The sequence below is a fragment of the Somniosus microcephalus genome, chromosome 10, assembly GCF_052327205.1.
Source record: "Somniosus microcephalus isolate GS21.2 chromosome 10, FLI_Smic_1.0, whole genome shotgun sequence".
NCBI lineage: Eukaryota > Metazoa > Chordata > Chondrichthyes > Squaliformes > Somniosidae > Somniosus > Somniosus microcephalus.
In genome coordinates, this window is record NC_140996.1 from 204,642,051 (window position 1) to 204,654,009 (window position 11,959).

Here is an 11,959-nt window from a genome sequence, read left to right on the forward strand (position 1 = left end):
GCACTGGCAGTCCTACTCCAGAGGACTTCCATGAAGGTCTGGTTTCTCTGCAGATTTCCTGGCCCAATGAGTCTTTTGGTCCTGAACCCCGCCTCTGATGACGTCATCTATGCAGCTGCATTTAAGGCCTGCAAGCAGCCTTGGTTCATTTTCTGCCTTACAACGTTTTGCTGAGACTTCTGAGGGGGTAGTGGTGCAAACTTGGCAAGCTCAAGGCCCAAGTGCGCCCCCTGCTTTGATGAGGACTCCCTCCAGGCTCTGGTGGAGGGAGCAAGAGCTCAGAAGGAAATGCTGTTTCCTTCTTCTGGGAGGAAAAAGCCTCCCCAGCAGACCAAAGCTGTGTGGCTGCAAGTGGCACAGGAGGTGAGTGCCATCTCAATGTGCAGCAGAACCTGGCTGCAGTGCAGAAAGAGGTTTCATGACCTTCTCCGCACAGGAAAAGTGAGTATTACATCACCATGACCCTCAGTCTGATCCCCATCACCTCTCATCACCACTCTTCATTGTCAACCTCCTCCTCCACATCCCACTTGACCCTTAAATCCCTGCACCCTTAACCATTCCCTCTCTCTGTATGTTCACATTCACTTAACTATTCGACTATGCAGCCCTCCACTCCCTATCACTGTGATGCAATGACAACAACTTACAACACACAGGGAGGGCCCTTGGTCTTGGGACCTCCCTCCATCTTTGTGTCCTTCTAAGCATCTATGCTATGGATTCTCTACACTCACTCCTTCATTCTCACTCAAACTCCACTTGTGTCCCTCATTGCAAGAAAAGAGAGCCCACAATAAGAGGGAAAGGGTGAAGACAGGAGGAGGGCCACCCTCGATAGCCCAGCTCACCAGTGCAGAGGAGGCGGCCCTGGAGATCGTGGGAGTCGAGGAGGATGCGCAAGTGGGGGACGGACAGACGGGCGCATCAGAGCAAGCTGGTGACAGAATAGTTTTTCATCTCTCTCATTGACATTGCATGAGTGAATGATACTGATTCTGATGCTCTAACAGATTGACTTATGATCATCTGCATAATTCAATGTGCATGCAACGTTTATCTCACATGTCTAACTCTTTCCTTTACTCCCCCACAGGACCATCGACAGCCCCCCTCCCCACTGTCCAGGAGGAACAGCATGAGCCACCAGACTCCTCAGAGGAAACTGCAACCTCTGAGGGTGTAGCGTCAGCAGAATTAAGCGCAACCAGCAACAGTGCAGACACTCAAACCTCGGTGGTACCTTCGCGAGATAGAGTAGTGGTGTCACCTGGTGTATCACAGCTCACAAGTGAGCATCAGCAGATGGTGGAGACAGGGACAGCAGTGGAGAGTCCTCGTCGGAGGGCACAGGATTCTCCCAGCTCGGCTCAGCTGCATGTCGACCCTGTGCCTCCGGGTCCATCCAGAAGGAGAGCGGTGCTGGAACTCCAGGAACAGGTGCAGGAGTCTCTGGCAGGTTTTGTCTCCAGGGTTGCTGCGAGTGTGGAGCAGATGGAGGAGTCCATCGCTAACATGAGCAGAGCCTTCGTGGAGGCATTGGCGCATGAACGCATCACCATGGAAAGGCTGGCTACCTCCGTGGTAAGGCTGGCTACCATAGAGGAGAGAATGGCTACAGCCATGGAGGAGCTAAGTCGCCAGGGTCTTGAAAACATGGTCATTGTTCAGAATAGACTGACATCTCTGGAGGAGCGATGGGCAGCTATTCAGCAGAGAAACCAGACCTTCATGGAAGTCCTCTAGAGTAGGACTGCCAGTGCAGAAACGGGTCCTCATGGCCCCCCTGAAGTGCAGCAAGGTGCTGTCAAGCTACTTGCTAGCTATGAAGTGAGGCTGACCCATGAGAGGGATGTTGGTGGCAGAGAACAAGGAAGTGGGGGCTCCTCTCCAAGCGCTCACACGACCATGCCACTGCAGAGCCCTCAGTCAGAGCCCCACCAGAGTCCTCACCCAACTGAGATCGGCGTCTCAGCCCCTGCACAGCCACAGGAGCAGCAGACTGTTGGCGAGCCCTCACAGGCTCACAACCCCAGAGGACACCCGCCAAAGGTTTCGAGGCAGGAGCAGCATGAAAGTGAGCAAAGGGCCTCCACATCTGCTGAAGCCACAGGGGAAGCACCACGTAGGAGCCCGCGTAAAAGGAAGATAAAGCACAAGTAGTCACAAGGGTAGTCACTTGGGTGTTCTGTTGTGTTTAATTCTGAAATGCCATCCGTGAATTTATGTTATAAAATGACTTGATGACAAACTGTTGAAGTTGTGGGCTGTGGCATTTCGCAAATGGGACTTCCACATTGAGGGCTCAGAGTGACTTGGAATTGTCAGTATGGTGGTCAGAGTGATAGGAAGCCGTAGGTTCTTGGCCATTGTCGATGGTATGGTAAGAAGGTGCGAGGCAAATATGTTTAATTGGGCAGCCTAAGCAAATCTGGCCAAGATGAGTGCATCCTTTGCATCCCGGGCAGCAATGTGCTCATGTGCTGCTGCCGCTGGTTGATGCGCCGCCGCAATCTGTTTGTTGTCGCTCTCCTCCTCATCCTCATCTGAGGAGGCTATGCAATGAGCTACTTTTACCTCAGGCAGCTGCAAGCCACGATGCTGTGCCACGTTGTGAAGTGCACAGCAGACCATGACGATTCTGGAGACCCTGGCTGCTGAGTACTGCAGGGCTCCACCTGATCTATCAAGGCATCTGAATCGCATCTTCAGCAAGCCGACGGTTTGCTCGATAATGGGTCTGGTGGAAATGTGGCTGGAGTTGTAGCGCTCCTCAGCTTCATTGGATGGCCTCCTCAATGGCGTCATTAGCCACATCTTCAGGGGATAGCCCTTGTCTCCAAGTAGCCATCCGCAAAGTTGGTCTGGCGGACTGAAGAGCGGAGGCACACTAGACTGCAGGATGAAGGAGTCATGGCAACTGCCAGGGTACTTGGCGCAAACATGCAAAATTTTCTTCTTGTGGTTATACACCAGCTGCACGTTGAGGGAGTGGAAGCCCTTGCGGTTGACAAAAATTCCTGGATTGTGATGGGGTGCTTTAAGGGCACCCTTGGAAAGCCTGCCAGATTAGCAAATCCAACCGCACGCGCCGTTACATTTGCTTGATCCTTGGAGAAGTTGATGTAATTGTGTGCGATGGCAAAGAGGGCATCGGTTACCTGTGTGATGCAAGTGTGTGTGGCTGCCTGGGAGATGCCGCTGATGTCTGCTGTTGATCCCTGGAATGAGCCTGAAGCAAAAAAGTTGAGTGCGGTGGTGATTTTGACGGCCACTGGTAAGGGGTGTCCACCAGCTCTTCTGGGCTCCAGGTCTTGCTGCAGCATTGCGCAGATGTCATCCACTACCTCTCGCAAGTCTGAGCCTCCTTTGGCACTGCTGCTCAGTCATGTTGAGGTAACTCATCCTCTGTCTGTAAACCCAGTTTTGGGGGTATCTCCTGCGACGACGTGCTTCCATGCGCTGGCGACCTCTGGCCTGTGCAGCTTCAGGTGGGTGAGCAGCAGCTTGGTGCTCCTGTTGTTGCTCCTGCTATTGGTGCTGCTGTTGTTCTGGGTGCTGCTGCGGCTGGTTTTCATCCAAACCTGATGTCCAGGAGGAAAGGAAATAAATGGTTCCCATGCTGCAGGTATATACCTCAGTTGAGGAAGCACTCAGTCAAGGTGGGGAGAGAGGTTTCCCAGGAGGTCACAGTGGAGCTGGATCTAAGCTTCAAAACTTCCAAAATGAGTAGGCCTGCAAAAAGTTCTCCCAGACCTGAGAAAAGAAAGTTCTGCCACCTGCAAATAATCATTGTGGAAAATGCCTTTTTTATGGTGGAGCTGCAGCTGTTAGTAAGCCATCCACTTGTGAGCCCACCAGGATTAACTGGCGTGTTCCAGGGGAGATGTGCAGCACGCGGGAAATGTGTTAAATTCAGAAAGGCCTCTCAAAATGGCATTATAGAGGCACTTAAGTGGTTGGTTAAGTGCCTTAAGGGCCTATATCGCCTCTTGGAGGCGGGATCTAAACGGGGTCTAAAAGCCCGCATTCAGAAATGTTGCTCAGAGGTGGGTTGGAGGCGGGATTGGAGCCTGATGCCATTTTTGGCAACTTTCCCACCTGACCCGCCTTCAAACCCGCCTCCTCCAGCCTGGCAAAATCCAGCCCAATGACTTAGCCTCCATAGCCCTTTGGGGTAGAGAATTCCAAAGATTCACAACCCTTTGGGTGAAAAAATTCTCATTTCAGTCCTAAATGGCCGACCCTTTATTCTGAGATTGTAACCCTTAGCTCTAGACTCCCCAGCCATGGGGAAACATCCTGCAAGCATCTACCCTATCAAGCCCCTTAAGAATTTTACATATTTCAATGAGATCACCTCTCATTCTTCTAAACTCTAGGGAATATAGGCCTAGTCTACTCAATCTCCCCTCATCCCAGGAATCAGTCGAGTGAACCTTCGCTGCAGTCCCTCTAAGGCAATTATATCCTTCCTTAGTTAAGGAAACCAAAACTGTACACAGTACTCCAGGTGTGGTCTCACCATGGCCCTATATAATTGCAGGAAAACCTCTTTACTCTTATACTCCAATCCCTTTGTAATAAAGGCTAACATTCCATTTGCTTTCCTAATTGCTTGCTGTACTTGCATGTTAGCTTTCTGTGATTCGTATACAAAGACACCCAGGTCCCTCTGAATACCACATTTCACAATCTCTCAGCTTTTAAAAAATATTCTGCTTTTCTATTTTTCCTGCCATAGTGGATAACTTCACATTTCTCCACATTATATTCCATCTGCCACCTTCTTGCCCACTCACTTAACCTGTCTATATCCCTTTGCAGTTTTTTTAAATATTCATTCATGGGATGTGGGCGTCGCTGGCAAGGCCAGCATTTATTGCCCATCCCTAGTTGCCCTCGAGAAGGTGGTGGTGAGCTGCCTTCTTGAACTGCTGCAGTCCATGTGGTGAAGGTAATCCCACAGTGCTGTTAGGGAGGGAGTTCCAGGATTTTGACCCAGCGATAATGAAGGAACAGCGATATACTTCCAAGTCAGGATGGTGTGTGACTTGGAGGTGGTGGTGTTCCCATGCGCCTGCTGCCCTTGTCCTTCTAGGTGGTAGAGGTCGCGGGTTTGGGAGGTGCTGCGGAAGAAGCCTTGGTGAGTTGCTGCAGTGCATCTTGTAGATGCAGCCTCCTCACAGCTTACTTTCCCACCTAGCTTTGTATCATCAGCAAACTTGGATACATTACACTCAGTCCCCTCATCTAAGCCATTGATATAGATTGTAAATAGCTGAGGCTCAAGCACTGATCCTTGCGGTACCCCACTAGTAAAGGGAACGTTCTTTGATTGCCAGGAAGTGACAAGTGTTGTCACCAGGGATCTGTACTGGGGCCTCAGCTTTTCACAATTGTAAGAAATGAGGTTTTAATTCTTAGAACAGAGACTGACAGCAAGGTCAAATAACAAACACCGAAAGGCCTGGAAGTGATAAGGGGATCGTAAAATGCAAGACAACATAGGGTGATGGCACCGTAGCTAGACAAAATTGGAGCCGCGAAGTCATAAAATGTCCTTAAAGAAACATAACAAAACATTCCTCAGAAAGCTGAGAAAGGCCTCGTCAGCCATGCAGAAATGGACAGTGAGAAATGTCTTCTCGCTTCACAATTGGATTATAGATGATTGACACCAAATAATCACCAGCCCACCGAAATAACTATAAACATAGACGACCGAGAGAGGGAATCAAATGAGGGGCGAAGGCTTCTTCGAGGTGGAAATCAATTCTGGCTCAGGCCTAACACCGTGACCAAGTTTAGCCTCTGATGTGGAAATCAATGCTGGCTTATGCCCAACACCTTCAACAGCTCGAGGGATGAATCAACAGAAGTGACTGCTGCTACTGGCTGCAGAGACCCGCTGACCCAAGGCCTCCACGCTGACTCATCAGGCATCTAACCAACCATCCGTCCCGTCGTGGCATTCCGCTTCGGGAGTCGGAGATCGCTTTCTACTGTCACGGGTTGTATGTCTATTAGACTCGGCTTAAACCACATGTAATAACTGATTCTGTTTTAAAACTGTAGCTCTTTAATAAAAAGTCTTACAACTCCTAAGACCCTTTGGGTAATGTGTGTGTGACCTGTGATCCTAATCTTACACAATACATATTAATGACTTGGATAAGATAAGACATAAGAATTAAAAGCAGGAGTAGGCCATACAGCCCCTCGAGCCTGCTCCACCATTCAATATCATGGCTGATCTTTGACCTCAACTCCACTTTCCCGCCCGATCGCCATATCCCTCGATTCCCCTAGCGTCCAAAAATCTATCTCAGCCTTGAATATACTCAACGATTCAGCATTCACAGCCCTTTGGGGTAGAGAATTCCAAAGATTCACAACCCTCTTGAGTGAAGAAATTCCTCCTCATCTCAGTCTTAAATGGACAATCCCTTATCCTGAGACTATGCCCCCTAGTTCTGAACACTCTAGCCACAGATTCTGGACATTTGCCACCTCCAGCCCTTTTGAACAGAGGTTAAAGAAATTACTGGGAGGATGGTTGCGCCCCCTGAATCCTACTCATGCCTACATGATTTGCTCCCCAAAAAAAGACTTTTGAGACTTACATTACACCTGATAAAGCTATTTTTGCAATTAATCAAATTTGTTCAAGACATCCCTGACCTACAGAATGTAGTTAAATATTCAACTTTGTATTGGTTCAAACTTTTGGCTAGAGTCCCATCGTATATAACAATCATGATATTGTGCAATCCATTGCTGCAGATCTGTAGGTCGATGTGATAGCCAGATAGAGCATATAATTTATTAGAGCCAATGGCTGGCTCAGTTGCTACAGGATGATTGCATGCCTAAACCAATTCAAATTAAACACTGACCTATCAGATGACAATTTACAATGCCTGCGTGACTTTTTGAGCTGACCGGATACACAGACTGAACTCAAGTAACATCACACCACTTCCTAACAGTACATAAACCGTAGAGATTTCCTTACTGTTCTCCACTGTGGCTCCGGGACTGCTGTGCAGATCCAGCTTTGTAGTCATCTCAGCACTGAACAGCAAGCACTATGCAGTCCCTACTTGCTCAGCAACAAAAGAGTTTCCTTATTGCCACTATGAGCAAATATTCTTCTGCAGTGAAGAATATGGAGCAGACAGTCATGCTTCCCAGCCTCCTTCAAGACATCCCGTTGGAGGACCACGATGAAGCTAAAGATTCCACAGCCAGTTCCCAGAACTTGTATGAATGCTATATCTTGTTGAAATCCATCAAAAACACCGTGGAATGTGGCCTGCTGCCCTTTGAAGATTTCAAACAGAGATTCAACTGTGCCTACGACTTGGGAAATGAAAATGAAGATGAGGCAAATTTAGAGAAACTTTTCTATGTCCACGTGGAGGGGCTCTACACTGTGTTGAATACACTGACCAACAAAGCCAACACACTGACCAGTAGGTACAAGGACAGGATAGGACTTTCTCTGTAGCTTCATTGCACAGACAAGATAATCACTCAACTGATGATGAGCAACCTGAAATGAAGAAGCTGAGGAGAAAGCACGGTAACTGTTCTGCTTAGCTAATAAGCACGTGAAAGCAAAAACTAAAACCCTGCGAAAACACCTGCAGAATGTGTTTGAGTAATGATCAAGAAGGCACCACGGTGTTTGTATTCATGAAAGTACAAGAAGTTTTTTTGAGAAGAAACTTGAACTTAGTCACTTTTCCCGGCCAAAAGGCAGAAACATTAAATGTGCGGTGCTGTATGTAATTGTGAATTTTCAAATCTGCTGATGAAACATTTCTTCTGCAAGAAACATTTTGGAACATTATATTGTGACCAGTATGTACTATTCAACTGTTACAAACTTGAATAATTTTCCTACTTGTTCTTGATTAGCATAATGTGAACTACTTCCATAATTTCTCATTTATGGCACAAATAAAATAGTACAGATTATTTAAAATATGTTTTTTTTTAATGATCTTCTCTTGCATGTCTTTATATTCAACATTTTAGTACTGGTGTCAGGTTTCTGGATTTTTTGACCATTTTACCACAGAAAGGAGTGGGGAAAAAGAGTTAACTTTAATTCTGTGTTTTTAAAAGCAATGGGTCGCCTCATTGTCAGCCATTGTTCAGTGTGTAGCACTCTCGCCTCTGAGTCAGTAGGTTGTGGGTTCAGGTCCCAACTCCAAGGACTCGAGCATAAAGTTCTAGGCTGACTCTCCAGTGCAGTGCTGCACTGTCGAAGGAGCCGTCTTTTGGATGAGACATTAAACCGAGACCCCGTCTGCCCTCTCAAGTGGTCCTTAAAGATCCCATGACACTATTTCGAAGAAGAGCAGGGGAGCTCTCCCCAGTGTCCAGGCCAATATTTATCCCTCAGCCAACACCACAAAAAACTGATTTGAGACATCTTGAGGTTGTGAATTACGCTTATACAAATGCAAGTCCTTCCTTCTTTCTCATGACATTAAAAAAGAGGCACCTGATTGAAAGATGGTTCATATGCTAATGCATTGAGCAATGAGTTGCTTCTCCCAGAGGTTAAACAATAAGCTATTCATTAGCTTTCCTGGGTATCTGTGAGAGGGACAGGCTTTTCGACACAGAGGGAGGGCTTTTTAAGAGCAGAACTGACACCCAGGAAGGCAATCAGGCTTTCTTGAGACAGCAAAAAGAAAGATATTGCATTTATATGGCACCTTCCAGGATATCCTAAAGTCTTTTACAGTCAATTAATTACTTTTGTTGAGAGATAATTATTGGCTGGGAGAGAAGGTTGCAGAAGTCAGAGGACTACAGGGACACGGCTTCTGCCCTGGGCTGTAGGACTTGATGCAGGGGGATTATCCTTTTTAAGTTAAGTAACATGATTCACCCTTTGTGGGGGGGCATTGCACATTTTTTATTTTGTATCATTATGCGAATACCAGTTGTACTATTTGAACTAAGCAACTCTGATCATGCCTATTACTCGGTTTCATCTTACTGTGGGATAAAGCAGCTTATGAGTTGAACCAAACCTCTCCTCGTCTAGTATTAACAGTTCTCCTTCAGAGAGATTGGAGAAATAAATGTGCAAAAGGCACAAGTATCCAAATGAGATCACAAGGGGATGCTATTGTTATGTAGGCGAGTTATGCTATTGTACAAGTAGATATAGGGCTATGTGAGTATGTGAGTCAACTAACATAACAGCAAGACAGTCGGACTTCTTACCGGGGGGGGGGGGTGCGGGGGAATGATGCCACTGAACACTCAAAAGGTATCTACGGCACACCTGAATTTGCAACAACTGCATCTTCGTAAAGGTAGACTGAGCTGGGAAAAATACCTTTTCCTTCCCTGGTTGTAATACAATACAATACACTAAGCATTTCAAAATTAACAAATGCACCATTCTCAGTGATAGTTTAGCATAATAATCACTGTTGATGAAATAAGTGGATGAATATATAAATAATATGTAGAGAAATACTGTGAGATGGCATCGTCCAGAGGTGGGGCACTCAGGAGAGACTGAAGCAGCTCAGAGGAAGTTATTAAAGAAAGAAAGATTTGCATTTATACAGCGCCTTTCACAACCTCAAGACGTTGCAAAGGCTTTACAGCCAATGATAGTACTTTTGAAGTAAATGCAGCAAAAATACTCAGCCGGTCAGGCAGCATCCGAGAGAAACAGAGCATTTTTGCAGTGTAGTCACTATTGTAATGTAGGAAACGCGACAGCCAATTTGCGTACACAGCAAGGTCCCACCAAAATTAAAGGGATGTTATCCAATGTTTCCTCTAAGCTGCGCGCGTGCGTGGCCTCGCAGTAATCTGCAAGGTCTTGCACAGGCTGCTCACAAGCTTTTACACTGGAAATACCACGCATGCGCAGAAATTTAAAGGGACTGTGCATTGAAAGAAACAGGCCGCGCAGAACATAGTGCAGCCTCCAGGGAACATTGGTGTTATCCCTTCCATAGCTGTTAGACAAGTTTCCCCCTCTTGTTTATAAAGACCCACATAATAACTTAATCTCAATGGAAAATATCATCCCAATACTTGTAGGTGATGGCATTGTGGAAAAACAGCATCCAGATACTCTGGGTAGCTTCCTTACATAAACAACAGACATGGCTTCTTTCTGGGCAGCGAATGTGAAGAGGTTGCATGATAAATTTAACAGTTAAATTTGGATAAAATAGCATTAAAAAAAACTCACCAGTACACTATTTGGCCAGCTCGCTTTCATCATGTTCCTCCAGGGGAAGATCTTGGGAGGAAGTTGGGCAACAGCACCGTCTGCTCCGTGTTATTAACCACAAAGAGAAACCCGCTGGTTGCGCCCCAAGTGAGCTCTTCCGCCGCTGAAAGACCAAGGATTGCATGGTGCTTGCAGCAGTGGTTTAGTTTTCTATGCAACTGGCTCAAAAAAAATGACTTGTGGTACTGACGAACAGTTAACATTTACATACACTTACAAAAACTGATGCAATCTGTGTGAGGGGCAAGACAGAGCCCAAGTAGCCAACTTGAGGGCCACAACCAGCAGGTTTGTCTTTGCAGTTAATAGCATGGGGAAAAAAATACCTTGCTCCAAAGCCTGGGCTGCTCTTGTGCAGTGCTGGCAAAATACATAGAAGATGCACCAGCAAAGAACAATTACGTTTCATGACAGATTATTCTGTTCATTGCTTTTAATCACTTAAAAAAAAGTCAGCAAAAGTCTTGGTTACTAGTGCCACCTTCAAGTACCCTACTTATCCCAACAACAAGAAACATTTGTGTTGCCAATGAAAAAAAATTCAGCAGCCAAGTGATCCGATTTTCCTGGAACTAAGAGCCTAGAATGGTGTGGGGTGCACACTTAACAGTACAATAAACATGAGTCACTGATATATTTTGCAGTTCTACTTCACTAAAAATTGCCCACTCTTCACTAGATGCAATATCAAGCAGAGCAGCAGGAATCTGAGAAAGGAGTGCGACAACTGTTGAGCAATTGGACCATCTCGAACATAAAATCATTTCCAAACATTCGAATCAAAGATCAGCATTAAATTCATATTGCACAGAAAACAGATTGGATCCTTACGTCACCTTTCACTATCTCTATTTCAGTTCACAATTTGGGTGAAATGCACAGGAATAAAGTTGATGAAGCTCAGTACGTTACAGGGTATGGGGTTCCTTACTTACTTGATGTTTAAAAATCTCCTTTTCTGTAGTTTTACAGGTGCCCAGTTTCTTTTCACCCAATTTTTAATTGCAAGTCATGACCCACCAGTGACAAAAATTGGGCATTTTATCCCCTAGCCTATGGGGTTTCTCTTTCTATCGTCTTTCACTGTAAAGGTTCTTTGAAAGAAAGATATCATCCTCAAAATGGCTTCTGCAACTGCACGCTGGAATTTGGCTTTGTTGATTTGGCACTGCATGAAAGAAGCAAGTCAAGTTAACACTGCTCATTACTAACAGCCTTAATGAAAATCCAAGTGTTAGAATTCCATTAAAAGAATAGCAGGCTATTAAAGCACAACATAATCTGATCAGGGGAACCCAAGACATAAGTGGCTACTGGTATTTTATCTACCGGTTATGAAACTTGCTCTTCATTATTTGTCTTGCAGGTTGTCTTCTCAAAGGCAACAATGTATTTAAAAAATAACAGAAAACGCTGGAAAAACTCAGGTGGGCAGGCAGCATCCGTGGAATGTATTTCAAAAGATTTGATGGGCATAAAAGCTCTGATATTTTTGATTTAGCCACAAAAGATGTCATGGTAAAATGTGGCTCCTATGCAATTCTGACAAAGGCTGCTCCCCTAAGTGTTTGCCTATCTTTTGTTTGAAAGATAGCCATTCAAAGGAACTGAACTAACTAATCTGTCTGTTTAACCTTACATGAACTAGTTCAAAGCTGCTGTGTTAATTGAGTT

At 45.8% G+C, this 11,959-nt stretch overlaps 1 protein-coding gene across 1 annotated transcript; it reads left to right on the top strand.

Moving 5' to 3' along the window:
• Positions 1-7,001: 7,001 nt before the first annotated feature.
• On the top strand, positions 7,002-7,993 carry LOC147112022 (mid1-interacting protein 1-B-like). The gene has a single exon (XM_085999478.1). It carries the CDS (start codon positions 7,094-7,096, stop codon positions 7,511-7,513), a length of 420 nt encoding a protein of 139 aa, XP_085855604.1. The 5' UTR covers positions 7,002-7,093; the 3' UTR covers positions 7,514-7,993.
• The last annotated feature ends 3,966 nt before the right edge of the window (positions 7,994-11,959 follow it).